Source organism: Berghia stephanieae, chromosome 9, assembly GCF_034508935.2.
Source record: "Berghia stephanieae isolate SIO BIC M18660-M18661 chromosome 9, UCSD_Bste_1.3, whole genome shotgun sequence".
NCBI lineage: Eukaryota > Metazoa > Mollusca > Gastropoda > Nudibranchia > Aeolidiidae > Berghia > Berghia stephanieae.
Window position 1 is genome coordinate 40,265,383 of NC_088368.1, and position 17,561 is coordinate 40,282,943.

The 17,561-nt window shown below is 39.1% G+C and overlaps 1 protein-coding gene and 1 pseudogene across 1 annotated transcript in view; one reads left to right on the plus strand and one right to left on the minus strand.

Moving 5' to 3' along the window:
• The first annotated feature begins 2,635 nt into the window (after window positions 1-2,635).
• Window positions 2,636-2,753, plus strand: LOC144980392 (5S ribosomal RNA; annotated as a pseudogene).
• A 4,147-nt stretch (window positions 2,754-6,900) lies between these two features.
• LOC144979388 (uncharacterized) overlaps window positions 6,901-17,561 on the minus strand; it is a 15,748-nt gene continuing 5,087 nt past the window's right edge. The window contains exons 2-4 of the mRNA XM_078926037.1: window positions 12,296-12,614; window positions 11,364-11,475; window positions 6,901-7,638 (exon numbers count right to left, since the gene is read on the minus strand). Of these exons, the coding sequence (XP_078782163.1) occupies window positions 6,911-7,638; window positions 11,364-11,475; window positions 12,296-12,430 (975 nt within the window). The 5' untranslated portion in view covers window positions 12,431-12,614 and the 3' untranslated portion in view covers window positions 6,901-6,910. The remainder of the gene's footprint in view (window positions 7,639-11,363; window positions 11,476-12,295; window positions 12,615-17,561) is intronic.

Sequence of the window (17,561 nt, forward strand, 5' to 3'; positions counted from 1 at the left end):
GAGAGAGAGAGAGAGAGGCGTACGGGGGGGGGGGGGGTCATAATGAATGAATAGAAAGAGGCGAGTGAGTGAGAAGAAGAAGAAGAAGAAGAAGAAGAAGAAGAAGAAGAAGAAGAAGAAGAAGAAGACCCTTCTTCCATTCTGGGCACATGACCCAGCCAAAGCCATCTTCTTTTTATTTGGCTTTCAATACAAGTGCAGTCAGCTTTCTTTAATAAATCCACTATTTTTTATTTTTGTAGGCCAAAATAAATTTAAAATTCTTTTTAGACACTTGTTCTGAAAGCCTTCTAGTTTCTGTGTTAAGGAGGATGCCATTTTCCAGCTTTCACTTCCATAAAGCATTACTTTTATTTTTACCTTTGTCTTTCTCATAATTTGATTTGATTTCCAAAAACTTTTCAGCATGCGAAAGCCTGGTTCGCCTTCTGAAATTTGTGCTTGATATCGTGTTATGCATTTCCGTCGTCTGTTATTTTGGATCCGAGCTAGAACTCTGTTACCTCTTCAATTATATGCTCATCTATCCTAATTGGTAGATAGATAGATAGATAGATAGATAGATAGATAGATAGATAGACTGATATATATATATATATATATATATATATATTATATATGTATATATATATATATATATATATATAGAGAGAGAGAGAGAGAGAGAGAGAGAGAGAGATGGAGAGAGCAGAGAGAGAGAAAGAAAGAGAGAGAGAGAGAGAGAGAGAGAGAGAGAGAGAGAGAGGGAGAGAAGATGAAAGGGACAAAGAAACTTAGAGAGAGACAATGTGTGTATATGTGTGTGTATGTGTATGAGAGAGATTGTGTGTGTTTCCAGACCACTCTGTTTCAACGGGCTTCCTGTATTAACGACAACCATGACAAAATCACTATATCCAATGTTGACTTTTATGGGTTGTGAGAGTGACATTGACTTGTCATTTAACATTGCCGTATCTGATTTTCTTTTAAAGACAAAAGAAAAAAACCACGTATATAAAAATTTGGCCAGAAAACTAGTCCTTCAACTATCATTCAATTAAAATGACCTCATCTTCACAAACAGTTTCAAACCTGGGACGTTAAGAAAGACTTCATGATAGTCCAAAGTATGAGAGTTTCTGACAAGATGAAGGGTTATTTGAATCGATCGATATTTAAAGAGCGAGTTTTCTGGCCAAATTTTAGAAAATGTCTTTCTTATTCTTTCCATGGTTTGGCTGAACAGCCTACACTTGCTGGGTTTCTCTCTGCATGTCACTGTATCATAAATGTCTATTCTGAAATCTTATCAAATGTCAAGGTGTTCTGCCATTGACGTGTGTCTCAATGAAATAAACAAATATATTATGTACATTATAATATAGAATGAATGAAGTTGACGCCATTCAGCTTTTTGTTTTAGTTTTTAGCCAACCATTTTTAGGAGTAGTTCTCACTAGCTTTCCGCTAGATGTAATAGACCCAGCTATCGAATCACTGCTGAGTGGACAGAGTGGTTAGAAAAACAAAACAAAAATCTCGACTCCACACTGTATTGGGTCAGGCAGGTATCTTTGAACGGTACTGCTGAATACCGAAATGCACTGAAATATACCGAAATCTACCAAAATCCACCGAAATCTACCGAAATATACCGAAATCCAATGAAATATACAGAAATATACCGATATTTACCGTAATCCGCGGACATCTACCGACATCCACTTCAGTAGGGAGTGAACCAGAGACTATGGTAGGTGGCTCACCAATGGGGATTGAACCAGAGACTATCAGAGATGGTTACCAATGGGCAGTGAACCAGATGATATGGAAGTTGGGGGGGGGGGGGGGGATGGACGCAATTGGGGAGTGAACTTGGGACAATAGGAGGTTGATGTCAGTGGGTAATGAACCAGGAGGCTATGAGAGGGGGGACACAGTTTTGGGTGACGGGACGGGGGGGGGGGGGGGGGGGGGCTGAACTCGGGACTATGGAAGGTTGACACCAATGGAGAGTGAACCCAAAGTTATGGAGGAAGGCACCCAGTGGAGTATGAACATGGGGCTATATGAGGTTGGCACCAGTGAGTGAGTGAACCTGGGACTTTTGAAAGTAGACACCAATATAGAGAACGAATCCAGGACGTCGAGATGTGGATACCATGATTGGGTAATGAACCTGGGACTGTGAGAGGTGGACAGCAATCTGGAATGTATACATGACTATAGGATGAGATACAAGTGGCGACTGAACCAGGGACTGTCACCATCATTGCCTTTTCCACCCTGGGTCAGGGTATAGAGGCCACATACAAACAGTTTCCATCCTTCTCTATCCTGAACTAACTTTTTTTTTATCTCGTTCCATGTCTTATCACTTCTCTGTATATCAGCTCCTTTAGGGCCAGCAGAGTCCTTTCGGCTTTGTCTGTTTATCATCATCATCATTGCCTTTTTCACACTGGGTCAGGGTATAGGCCACAGACAAACAGTTTCTATCCTTCTCTATCCTGAGCTAACTTTTTTAATCTCATTCCAGGTCTTACCACTTCTCTGTATATCAGCTTCTTTAATTATGCCCCATGTTCCTCGTGGCCTTTCCCTTGATCTTCTGCCCTGAGGGTTCCAGTCCAATACTTTCTTTGTTATGTATGTCTACGACCATACTACGTTAAAAATACCGGTTCTCGTCCGATCACCGAAGTCAAGCAACGTCAGGCGTGGTTAGTACTTAGATGGGTGACCGCTGGGAACCGCACGTGTTGTAGGCATAAAAGAGAAGAAAAAAGAAAGAAATAGAAAAAAAAAGAAAAAAAAGTTTTGTCTGTTAACCTTCATAAATTCTGTCAACTCTTCAATCGCCCAAGCTAAAAAAAAAAGGATTTGATCTGTCCATATGCGTTTCTGTAACGGTTTGAGTTTTACGGAAGGAGTGTTAACCCTTCGACAACCCCTAACCTGGAGGACCAGGTGACTGAAAAAAGGGGGAGTCACACACCAATAGTCGTCTTTTACGACACGCTGTCTTGGCGTTGGGCTATTCTTGTACCCTTTCAGTTGAGGGACCCGGGACACCATACGGGACTGTGAGATACTGGGAATACTGAAGGCCGAGGAAGAACAAAACACAGTGGATATATGCCCGTAATGCCTCGGGTGGACAAAAGTGGAGACTGTGGGAGGCAATGTTCCTTATTTCTGCAGTTGCATTTTCTGGTGCAAGAAAATATGAATAAACCACCGACAAGAGCAAAACCCACCCACCAGAAAATGCAACTGCAGAAATAAGGAACATTTCCTGCTGAACAAACACTGTTTAGAATCAAGTTTAATTTACCAAGCCACAGTCACCGAAACTAAAACAAACAAGCAGGAAAAATATGTAGGACTAACGGAAAATAATTTCAAAACAAGATACAACCTCTACACCTCAACATTTAGAAACACTAACAAAAACATCCACAAAACTCAGCGACCATGTTTGGAAGTTAAAAGACAACAAACTAGACCACAGCATTTCATGGAAAATTATATCTAAAGCAACAGGATGCACACCATCATCAAAACAATGTAGCTTATGCCTGAGAGAGAAATATACTATAATCAAACACCCTCATGAAGCCACACTCAACACGAAAAATGAGATGTACAAAAGCTGCCCACATAGACGAAAACATTTACTAATCAACTACAAACCTACGGAACCACTTCAACAAGCAACAATACACAACAAACCAAACTCATGTAACACACAGTCCTGACGATGGCTGATAAACATCGATGTAGACTGACTCCAACATTGTGGTAAATACTAAAATAATAATTCGCTCCATTGCTACATGTCGAGTACTATTCGTACCATATTTGTATCAAACACGATTCACTATATATACTAATATAATATATATATATATATATATATATATATATATATATATATATATATATATATATATATATATATTAATATATATATAAGTAAAGTCATTCACATATTTTTTGCCGAGACAATTGTTTCTTTGCCCTCACTGTCGTGAGTCGACATCATGTCCGCAGGGTACTCTTTTTTTCATTCGAGGTACGAGAGTGCTCGATAATGTTGGTTAGAGCTACAAGTACCCACCAACACTCACATATAGAGATAGAGAGGGAGCGAAAGAAAGAAAGAAAGAAAGAAAAAGATAGAGATACAGAGAGAGAGAGAGAGAGAGAGAGAGAGAGAGAGAGAGAGAGAGAAAGAGAGAGAGAGAGAGAGAGAGAGAGATGGGGGGGGGGGGGAAGAGACCTTAGAACATGAATCACAAAATAACACAAGACTACTTTTATATCTGTATGAGATCATCTTTTCTCAATTAATGTTAAATCATGTTTTAACAACAATATTTTAATTCAACGAGAAGAATCTAAAAGGGTGAATATTTCTGTGCGCCTCACCCCCCCCCCGGACTCTCCTTCTCTTCCTCCTCCGCCTGATTGTCATAAAATCCCTTTACACCTCTTTTGCGACCGGTCTCTCATATTTCAACTAAATTACGATTTTATTAGTAAGTAAAGTTTTCTCAAAGAATATTAAATCAGATATAATTAACAACAGATATTTAAAAATTCAATGTGAACCCAAAAGGACGAATATTTTTCTTGTCCTCCTCCTCGTCCTCCTCCCCTCCTCTTCTTCTCCCTTCTCTTCCTCTCCCTCCTCCTCCTCCTCCCCCTCCTCTTCCTCCTCCATCATTTCCCGTTACCTCCTTGGCAAAGAGTCTCTCTTAATTCCACGGAAATACGCCTTTATTAATACAGATAAAGATTTCTCAAATCCTTTTAAATTATATTATATATGCAACGGATTTAATATCCATTGAGTGAATATACCTCCTCCTCATTCTGAGCCTCCTCCTCATCCACCTCCTCCTCCTCCTCGTCCACCTCTCCTCCTCATCCACCTCCTCCTCCTCATCCACCTCCTCCTCATCATCCACCTCCTCCTCCTCATCCACCTCCTCCTCCTCATCCACCTCCTCTCCTCATCCACCACCTCCTCCTCCTCATCTTCTGCCTCCTTTTGTTCCTCCTCCTCCTCCTCCTCATCCACCTCGTCCTCCTTCTCAACCTCCTCCTCCTCCTCCTCTACATCCTTCTCCTCCTCTCCCTCCTCCTCCACATCCACCTCCTCCTCCTCCACATCCACCTCCTCCTCCTCATCCACCACCTTCTCCACATCCACCTCCTCCTCCTCATCCACCTCATCCTCCTCATCTCTGCCTCCTTCTTTTCCTCCTCTACCCCAAACACATATCCCTACCCACACCCACACACTCACACAGATATATATGCCCCCTCGTCCCCCCGTCCCCACACACACACCCAAACACGCATACCCCTTACCCCACACACTCACACACATATACCCCTCCCCACACACCCACACAATACGGACACATACCCCCTCCCCCCACACCCACCCAAAAACACATACCCCCTCCTCCATACACACCCACACACACACATACCCCACCCTCCCCACACACATACCCTTCCACCACCACCCCAACACCCACACACCCACACACACACACACACACACATCCCTCCTTTCCCACACACACACACATACACACTCATCGGTGTCTTTCCCATTCTCATCATTTCATATGAAGTAATCGATTACCTATTTCTACTCATGCCATCGTCCAATTGAGCGTATCGATTATAACGTTTTGATTCTGTCTCGATTTCCGATTGTCTCCCCTTCGATACCAAGTCGTGTCCCTCATTGGATGAACTTTTGTCCAATGGAGAAAGAGTTCTTTTGATTGAATTACCACCACTACCACCATTGACGACACCAACTGGTGCCGATTTCCCGCCAAACATATCCCGCGTATCTTTCGTTTTCATTATAATTCTCCCTCTTAATTTTTTATTCACAACATTATTGGATCCCGCCCCACTATTCCCAGTTTTCCCGCCTACTCTATGTCTACCCTTGTAGAGATGAATCTTGGGATGCTTTGAAAAGACGTTGTTGTGTGGACTCCCACTGTGAGACCGTAGAAGATTTGTGGATACCTCCTGTGGGGACTGCACTGGAGATAACTGTCGATAGTTCCGTGACGAATGGGGTAGTTTGTCATTTTGCTGTCGAAGACGCCACCAACGATTGTTTATCTTTGATAACGGGTAGTGACCTGGTTGATCTGGCCGTGATTGGCGTTTCCGATAACATGGAATTATTGTGACCATTACGAATATTATAAAAATCTAATCTAGAATTTTGCAGAGAATGACCATAACTACCATCCTCTCTGGTGGATCGCCCAGAAGAATATGTTGTTGCATTAGTATTGTTATTAATATTCAGTAAAACATTATTATTATTATTATTATCATTATTATTCCGTGTGCAAAACAACCTCAACCCTTCGTTGACATAATCAACGTTGTTTCCATTATAATCACCACCGGAAGTCCTGGCTGGGCTACCAAACGTATCAACTTGCCCACTTTGGCTTTGAGAATGTTTGCCTTGTTTAAGCTTCAAGTGTGTTGACTTTACAGCAGACACTCCGTTCTCTCGTAACGGCGACGGTTTCTGACCGCTCATACTAAACGTTAGTCCACTTTTATCAGTATGGACGGATATGCCCGGGCCTCCGACACTTGACTTGCCATTAATAGAACCGCTATGATTATAATCATTATTAAGTTTTGACAAAGAAGCCTCGCTGCTACTTTTCTCCTCTCTTCGGGTTGTTTGTGAACCAGTACTCTTGTCATTGATGGTATTACGATTATTGGAAAATTGTCCACCTGACGATGAAGGAGCTCCTGTTACAACTGCTGAAACTAATATTGCTCCTTCGTTATAGAAATGTGCTCCTTCTTTATCAACAAGTATTCGTCCTTGGCGCTCTCCTCTACCTCCTCCTCTCTAACCCCCCTTTATTTCACTTCCTTGGTTCCCCCAACGAGAGACTCTCGACTCCACTGAATTAATGTTTCCGGAAATTTTGAAATTATCTCCCTTTCCACGTTTTCTTATCTTATTTTCTCCATCGTCGTTATCGTTTCCATCATTCTTTTCGTCATTTTTATTTGTCTTACTCAAACCACCAGAAAATTTAGATGACCAGCTTGGCATTCTGTTGTTGTTGTTGTTGTCACTGGACATGAGTCCACCGGATTCTTTCCATGATTTCGAAGGCTTCCGGCTGGTGTAACTTTTATTTCTATCTCCTAGCAAAGTATTGGCATTTGAGTCGTAAAACTCTGGAGTTTGAGGTTTTTCCTTGAGCTGGGCGATGCTCTTTCGTCTATGGCTCTCAACAGCTCTTGAAGCTCTTCTCTCCCATTCGGACACCATCGTCTTCATGATGGCTTTTAAAACATTCTTATCCGGAATCGCTGCTGGCCTGGTACCGTCTACATCATCACTGTACGCATCATCATCATCATCATCGTCGTCATCGTCATTATCATCATCATTGTCGTTGTCATCGGAATTTTTATTTTCGAAATCGTCATCGTAGATGTTTCTGGAAGAGCGTCTGGTCGGGGATGAGTTTACCGAGATGGATTGGGAGTTTGTTCTGGCGTGTTTGTTGTTTGTCGTCGTTGACCAATGGCTGCGAGACTGGCGAGGACTCGGTTGCTTTGATTCTAAAGGAAAAAAATGATGAAAGAATAAATAGATTATTAGCATTCCTTTTATTCACACTTAAGGGGAAATAATCTGTTTATAGGATCTATCTCTCTACACAGGTTTGTGTGTTGGTATATTTAATCTGTCTGACGGATGTTGTGAGTATTTTAGGTAAACATAGCATCAATAAGTTATACAAAATATATGCTAGGGCCACCTTCTACTTCGCTGTGATTTAGTTTCTTTGAAGTAAATGCATTTGCTTCCAAATTACTTTTTAAAAAATCCCTTCATTCATCGCATAGTGAAAATTTGTCTCTGGGGTCTATGCCAAGGGAATACTGGAATAACCCAGGCGTCTGCCGCAGTACAGCGCCGCAAATTGAGATAGGGCGACGTGACTTGCTCAAGGCTACATCGTGCAGCGGCGGGTATTGGAATCGGTACCAAGCAAGGACTGCTGAGCGACGCTGCCCCATAATCTCCCTCTGCTGACCCGATGACGTCTTCGCCAAACAAGCAGCTTCGAATTAAATAGGCTGATATACAGAGAAGTGATAAGACATGGAATGAGATTTTTAAAAGTTAGCCCAGGATAGAGAAGGATGGAAACTATTTGTCTGTGGCCTATACCCTGACCCAGGGTGAAAAAGGCAATGATGATGATGATGATGATGATGATGATGATGATGATGATGATGATGATGATGATGATGATGATGATGATGATGATGATCGTTTTGTGAATTGGTAGGTTGTATCCGGCTGGCGGATGGATTTCTAACCAAACGCAATACATCAATACTGGTATGTATAAGGTTCGATCTTGCCCTCATCGCCCTGAAGGAATATACGTTTATCATTATTTATCTATTTGTTTATTCATCTTAACAATACCAGGGCCACATTATCTCATAATGTCTGTAGTGTTTTATTCATCCTGTTTTTTATAAAGGGAAAACCCGAAACGTCCATATTATCTGTTTTTGGTATATTAATTGAAGCTTACATTCAATTTCACATTCTTACTTAGTTACTGGTGAAAACTTGTCGTAAAAATCTAAAATGGTTTTAGCATAATAAGTCTTGGAAATCAAGGGAAACTTTATGAACACCCTGTATTTCTCATAATGACACCCTGTATTTCCCATAAGGACACACTGTATTTCCCATAACGACACCCTTTATTTCCAATAAGGACACCCTGTATTTCTCAAAACGACACCCTGTATTTCCCATAACGACACCCTGTATTTCCAATAAGGACACCCTGTATTTCTCAAAACGACACCCTGTATTTTCAATAAGGACACCCTGTATTTCTCAAAACGACACCCTGTTTTTCCCATAACGACACCCTGTATTTCTCAAAACCACACCCTGTATTTCCCATAACGACACTCTGTATTTCCAATAAGGACACCCTGTATTTCTCAAAACGACAACCTGTATTTCCCATAACGACACCCTGTTTTTCTCAAAACGACACCCTGTATTTCCAATAAGGACACCCTGTATTTCTCAAAACGACACCCTGTATTTCCCACAACGGCATTCTGTATTTCTCATAAACTGTGCCAACATCAAGTCACGCGCAATTGCTAGGACTTTAGTTTGTTTGTTTGTTTGTTTTTTTAATCCATACTTACCACACTGGAAACGCAAACATCGTTATATCGGTAAAAGTCAATTTCAAAACTACTGATAAAACAAATTTTAACAGAATGAAAGAAAAAAATCACTTCTGAAGACGATGATATAAATAAATAAATGTATTTTCATATCTTTGTTGACCTTTTAGTGGATATTGCGCTATATAAAGCTCAATTTCATTTTTCTAAAAAATAATATAGCGCAAAATCCAATAAACGTGCTAAAAGCGCTTTGGAAGGGGTCCCTGGCCAACAGCAACACTTAATATGTAGGACTACGAGACATGGCGACTTTTAGGGGTTAGTACAAACTTCTTGCGGACAGATACGCCGGTTTGCCGGTTTAAACCCGGCTGCGTTTCTTGTGTGACCAAATGTTCCTACAGTCGGACACCCCTTCCTGTTCATACAGCAATGATTGGGTAACTGTCTCTGTTAGATCTGGTAGAAAGTACTTTGAAATACAATAACATCCTATCCAAAGGATAACAAGCAATTGCTATTATCTGCTTCACGCTATATAAAAAAAAACAGTCCTTCAGAGCCATTGGGCCAATGGAGTTGGAGTTTATCCCGGTTTCTATAGCTATTGCTTGCTATCCTTTGGATAGTCTAGTCTATCACAAAGTACGTTCGCCAAATCTAACAGACTCAGCTACCCTTTCACTCCTGAGTAGACGGGACGGGGGAGAGGGAGGGGAGGGGGGGGGGTCAGAATACATCTCGACTACACCCGGGATCGATCTTGGTCCCTTTGCGTGTGAAGCAAGGACTCTACCAAATGAGCTATCGGGGCCCCCTTCACGCTATAGAAACTGGGATAAACTCAGACTCCACGTGCCTCATTACTCTGAAGGACTATAATTTTTCTTCTACAGTTGGTCTGTTGTGATAATAACAAGAGATGAAGTGAGTAGGAAAGTGCCAGAAGACAATAGATAAACATTTAGCGGCGGCGATTGGGGCTCGAACCGTAGCCATCGTTATGTTATAGCCTGACACCGAAGCCATCGTTATGTTATAGCCTGACACCGTAGCCATCGTTATGTTATAGCCTGACACCGAAGCCATCGTTATGTTATAGCCTGACACCGTAGCCATCGTTATGTTATAGCCTGACACCGAAGCCATCGTTATGTTATAGCCTGACACCGTAGCTATCGTTATGTTATAGCCTGACACCGAAGCCATCGTTATGTTATAGCCTGACACCGTAGCCATCGTTATGTTATAGCCTGACACCGAAGCCATCGTTATGTTATAGCCTGACACCGTAGCCATCGTTATGTTATAGCCTGACACCGTATCCATCGTTATGTTATAGCCTGATACTGAAATCCAAAAGGACTGGCAGTTTGACGCCATTATTTGGTTTTTGCACCGTTTAGTGAGTTGTCGTTAGTAGAGCTCATAGAAACAAGTTATTTCATTGGTTGAACTATTAAATACAACTCACGATTTGTTTTCTTTTGTGGCAAAAGACTGGCATTTTGACGTCATTTTTGGTCAGTATCGGGCCATAACTTTACAAAGGCCACGCTCGAACCGTAGCGATTGTTAACTTATAGCCTGACACTGACCGAAAAACGTCAAAATGCCAGTCTTTGGCCACAAAAGAAAGCAAATCGTGAGTTGTATTAAATAGTTCAACTTATGGGGCCACTTGTTTCCATGAGCACTACTAAAAACAACTCACAAGGCGTTGAAAAAAACAACAAATAATGACGTCAAAATGCCAGTTTTTTTGGGGTTTCAGTGACAGGATATAGATAGTATGCGCTTGGCTAAGGAGTTCACAACATTGCCATCTGGAAGTATGACGGATCAAAACACAAAACTTTTAGTAACCATGATCGTTTATAGTCAGGTTAATACTGTTTAGTGAGAAATACTCATAAACGCGGATGGCAAAAAACAATACCAAAGACCTGACTGACGTCAACTTCGAACTATCTATAACGATGGCTACACTCGAACCCGCGACCTTACTGGTACGACAACTCCGCCTGGCCGGGGAGATCTTATCCGTGACTCTACCGTACGAGCTATCTGTCCACCACTCTGTTGTGCCTTCAGCCAGACAAACTCACCCTTGGATATTGTCGTTGTCTCCTTAGAGGCTGTCCTGTACTTGCGTACTGGCATCTCGGCCTGGATCCGCTCCAGTTCTCTGGCAAGTTCTTTTTGTTGTCTGTTGACAATCTGCATAGATGGAATATATAATATGAAATTGAATGTAACCTTCGATTTTATTACATGAACGTAACAACGCCACTACCACATTATCTCATTCATCTGTAGTGTTTCATTCATCCTGTTTTGTTAAAGGGGAAACCCGAAACGTTCATTTTATTTGTTTTTGTAATAAAATCGAAGCTTACATTCAATTTCATATTATTTTTTTCTTCGAGCTTCGAGAAGCAACATTTACATTGCATAGATGGAACAACATTGACGTCACTCAAGTCTTTGTTTCTTGTTTTTAGAGAGTGGGTAATGTAAATGTTGCTGCTCGACTCTCGCTTTCGGAGAGATTGCTTTTGTCTGTTTCACGCAATAGAAACCGGGATAAACCTTAGTTCCCTGAAAATGATTGCGGTGATGGTGATGACATTGATGATGATGATGATGATGATGATGATGATGATGACGATGATGATGATGATGATGATGATTGATGATTGATGATGATAATGATGATAATGATGATGATGATGATAATGATGATGATGATGATAATGATAATAATAATAATACTAATAATAATAATAATAATAATAATAATAATAATAATAATAATAATAATAATAATAATAATAATAATAATAATAATAATAATATAATAATAATAATAATAATAATAATGATTATGACGATGACGATGACGACGACGACGATGATGATGATGATGATGATGATGATGATGATGATGATGATGATGATGATGATGATGATGATGATAATTATGATGATAATAATGATCTGAGGGGCCTATTTTTTTTTTTAGATTCAAACCACCAACCTGTAGACGATACTCGTGCAATGCCCTAATTCCTTTCTTGGACTCGATTCCATGAATAAGGAGTCTCTCCGCCTGTTTGTTTTTCAACCTCGTCTTCTCCTCTCGCTGGTATTGCTGCTTCAATAACTCCTCCATCTTGGATGACGTCAACAGTAACAATCGTTGCTATGGAGACAATGCGTTGTTTCCTCTTATTTTACTGGGATTGGTGCAAAGAGATGTGTGTGTGTGTGTGTGTGTGTGTGTATGTGTGTACCTTATGGCCGCTATGTACGTTTCTGTAGGGTTCGCAATCTTCTGTTAGTTTTTACTACCACGCCTGTTGAAAGATCATGTTTCAAAACATTAGTCAAAGATATACGAAGCAGCAATAACTCACCGTAAGCAGGTGTGAAATGAGTACCTGGCCGTTAAAAGCGTTGTCTCTGTCCAAAGGAAGTTTGTACTATCCCTTAACAGTCGCCATGTCTCGTCCTCCTACATATTAAGTGTTGCTGTTAGTTGGCCAGGGACCCCTTCAAAAGCGCTTTTAGCACGTTAAGTGGATTTTGCGATATTTAATAATAAAAAGAAAAGAAATTGAGCTTTATATAGCGTAATATCCACTAAATGTGTTCAAAGTGCTTTACAAGTGATCCCTGGCCAACAGCAACATTTAACATGTAGGACGGGACATGACGCCTGGTAGGCGATATTACAATTTTTCGGACAAAGACAACGCTGTTAACGGCCAGGTACTCATTTTACACCTGAGTACGATGAAATAATGTGAGTAAAGGGCCTTTTCCAAGGACTCAACTATGAACCGAGCGCGAGGCTCGAAGCCAGGACCTTCCGATCCGAAAGCGAGTGTCATTCCACCAAACCACAAAGCCGCAAAAAATAAATCAATTCCCTACAAGAACAATTCCGATAACAACAAAAATATGTTGACAAACAAATACTAAAAATCAAAAGGTCAATTCTTTGAGACCACCATGCATTAGGTTTTCTTAACATTTTTTTTTCAGGCCTATCTCTTCCCTTTTGCACACCAGTAGGATCTGCACGTTTTCTGGAGAGTATGCCATCAGAGCACGATCATCTTCGTATCATGTCTCATGCTATTCATATCCTGTCCCCAAAGAAGATTTCTGTCATATCTTCAATTTCTTTGAATTTTATTTTCCTTTACATGTTAAAGCGCATCCCTTCTCGATGTTTAAAAAGTCCGATGTTTCGGTATCCAGTTTGGCATAAACTACTATTTTTTTTTAAATTGAGCTTTATATAGCGCCATATCTACTAAATGTGCTCAAAGCGCTTTACAAGAGGTCCCTGGCCAACAGCAACATTAAACATGTAGGACGGGACATGCCGCCTATTAGGCGATAATACAATTTTTCGGACAAAGACAACGCTGTTAACGGACATGTACTCATTTTACACCTGAGTACGGTGAGAGAATATGAGTAAAGAGCCTTTTCCAAGGACTCAACTATGCGCCGAACACGAGGCTCGAACCCAGGACCTTCCGATCCGAAAGCGAGTGTCATATCACGGTTAGTGGATATTGCGCTTTACAAAAACTCATTTTTGTTGTGTGTAAAAGAGATTGGAGTCCGATACACCGAGTTACCGAAACCAAATAAAAGACTCATTATCTTCTCCTTTAAACCAGTTAACTGCCTTGCCCTGGAAAAATAATTAAATTTGCATTTAAAAATAATTTGGCCAGAAAACTGGTCCCACAAAAATCGGTAGATTTAAATGACATTCGTCTTGGCAAAAACTCTCAAAACTGGGACATTTTGAAGCTTTCCTTGAAGTCACAAGTTTGAGAGTTTTTCTAAAGGTGAAGGTCATTTAAATCAATCTATAATTGATTGACGAGTTTTATGGCCAAATTGTAAAATACGTGTTTTTGCCTGAGTACGAAAGTTAGCTAGTTAAGTGATCTGCTGATCGATACCCGTTCAATCAATCGGACTTTTATGAATTCACCAACGTCGTATTATATATCTCTTTCTCTCCCTATCTCTCTCTATCTCTCTTTCTCTCTAACTATATATCCCTCTCTATCTATCTCTCTCTATCTATCTTTCTATTTCTCTCTATCTTTATCTCTCTCTTTATCTCTCTCTCTCTCTCTCTCTTTCTCACTCTCTCTCTCCCTCTCTCGTCTTTACGTTTAATTATTGCCGATTTCCTTCGAATTGTATTTGTATTTTCTTTCACTTTCTACTAAATCAACGAGATCGATTCCGAGTGCAGTCGAGATTTTTTTCTGACACTTCCCCCTTCCCCTCGTCTTCCCAGCAGTGGTTGGGTAGCTAGGTCCGTTAGATCTGGCGGAAAGTGCTTTGAGATTTCTATCCAAAGGCAAACAAGCAATTGATATTGTTCGTTTCACGCTACAGAAAAGACTCGAAAGGACTACTTTATATAGAACGTCAACTGAGCTTCTTCGAACACCGTCGGGAAAAACAATAATGAACTCCTTGAAACGGGAAAAGAGAAAAGGGACAAACAAAATAACTTGAGCTTTTACATAGGGCAACATCCACTAATTGGATGAAGGAGGGAGCAATCCCGAAAACAGCGCTCAGATGGACCCCGCTAGGTAATCGCAATGTTAATGATGATAATAATAATAATAATAATAATAATAATAATAATAATAATAATAATAATAATAATAATAATAATAGTAATAATAATAATTATAATAATAATGATAATATAATAATAATAATAATAATAATAATAATAATAATAATAATAATAATAATAATAATAATAATAATAATAATAATAATAATAATAGTAATAATAATAATAATAATAATAATAATAATAATAATAATAATAATAATAATAATAATAATAATAATAATAATAATATAACAATAATAATAATAATAATAATAATAATAATAATAATAATAATAATAATAATAATAATAATAATAATAATAATAATAATAATAATAATAATAATAATAAAACAAATTGTGTTGTATTCAATAGTTCAACCAATGAAATAACTTGTTTCCACGAGCTCTACTCACGACAACTGACTAGGCAGTGCAAAAACCAATTAATGATGTCAAACTGCCAGTCCTTTTGGATTTCAGTGTCAGGCTATAACATAACGATGGATACGCAACAACACGGCAACTCGTTGATTGGGCAAGAGACAAAGATGTGGATAGAATAGGAGAAAGAAACCTACAAACCTCCGGGAGAGGCCGTAGCCATCGTTAAGTTAAAGCCTGACACTGAAACCCAAAAAGACTGGCATTTTGACGTTATTATTTGGCTTTTGCACCGCCTAGTAATGCTCGTGGAAATAAATGGTCCCATTGGTTGAACTATTGAATACAACTCACGATTATTTTTTTTGTGGCCAAAGACTGGCATTTTGACGTCATTTTTAAACATAAGTTAACGATGGCTACGAACAGGCCATTGTTAACTTATAGCCTGACACTGACCAAAAAATTAAAGAAAAAAAAAAACAAGCCACAAAAGAAAACCGATAGTGTGTTGTATTCAATAGTTCAACCAGTGGAAACACTTCTTCCCATTAGCTCTACTAACGACAGCTCACTAAACGCTGCACAGTTCTGAAAAATGACGTCAAACTAGAAGTCCTAGTGGGTCTTAGCGAAGCCATTGTTATCTTATAACCTGATACTAGAACCCTGTAAGGCTTACAGTTTGACGTCATTTTTGTTTAGGTTTGGGTAGTTTCTGGTGAGGAATAATTCAAGTATATGCCCAATTATATATACATCAGCACATGATGATGAAGAAGCCGAGAAATTTTATGAAAATCTAGATTTTGCTATGAAGCAACTAAAATCACAGGATGTAAAAATAATAATGGGTGACTCCAATGCAAAGGTAGGCAATTCAAGAACAGAAGAAATAATTGACCCATTGGGACTTCAGATAGGAATGAACGTGGTGAAAGACTAATTGATTGATGTAGGGAAAATGAAATCATTGTTTCAAATACATGGTATAAACAACACCCAAGAAGATGATATACATGGATAAGTCCAAGCGATAGAACTAGAAACTAAATAAACTTCATCCTAATCCAGAAACATTTTCGAAATGCAGTAAAATCAGTTAAAACCTTGCCTGAAACCGATTGTGTTAGCGACCATATATCTTTCGTCAGCAAAGTTAGAATAATTTTAAAAAGATTAAAAAATGAAAAACATCAACCAAAATGTGAACTATGATTTCTGAAAACAAATAAAGATCTTAAAGAAAAGTTTGTTAGTGAGCTAAAAAACACATTCCAATTGCTAGAAGTAGCAATCTAACTGATACAGATGAATTATGGAATGGAATTAAAACCTCAATTAATGAAGCTATACAAGAAAATATGCCACAACAATCTAGAAAAGGGAATAAGAAGTGGATGACTAATGAAGTGATAGGACTAATGGATGAAAGAAGGCAATATAAATCAGGTGTAGAAAAACATAAAACCTTAACAAAGAAAATAAAGAAAAAAATGTAATGAAGCAAAAGAGAATGGATAAATGAGCAGTGTCTAGAAATAGAAATAAAACAAATTTATACACGAAAAGATAAAAGAAGTAAGTGGCAAAAGAGTATGTTCAAGCACAGGATGCATAAAAGCTAAAGATGGCAATGTTTTGATGGATAGAACAGATGTGTTGAATAGATGGTCAGAGTATATAGAGGAACTTTTTTTATGATGAAAGAGCAAAACTAACAATAAACAAAGAGATAGATAAAAGAAGAAGTAGAAGCAGCTATTAAAAAAATGAAGTTAGGCAAAGCAACAGACCCTGATAATATCCCAATAGAAATAATCGCAACATTAGAGGATTTAGGTTTAAACATAGTGACAAATCTATTGAATAAGATATATGACAGTGGTAAAATTCCAGATGATTCATTAAAGTCATTTTTTATAAAACTTCCAAAGTCACCAGAAGCCACGGAATGCGAGTTACACCGAACGATTAGTCTTATGAGTCACTTCACGAAAATTCTCTTAAGAGTACTAATGAGCAGAATGAGGAAAAGTATAAAACCAGAGATATCAAGAACTCAATTTGGATTTTTCCCTGACAAAGGTACAAGAAATTCTATTTTCACCTTATCAATGTTTGATGGAAAGATGTATTGAAGTCCAGAAAGACCTATTTATTTGTTTTATTGACTGCTCAGAGGCATTTGATAAAGTTAGACATGGTGAGCAATTTAATATCCTTGAAGGACAAGACATAAATGGAAA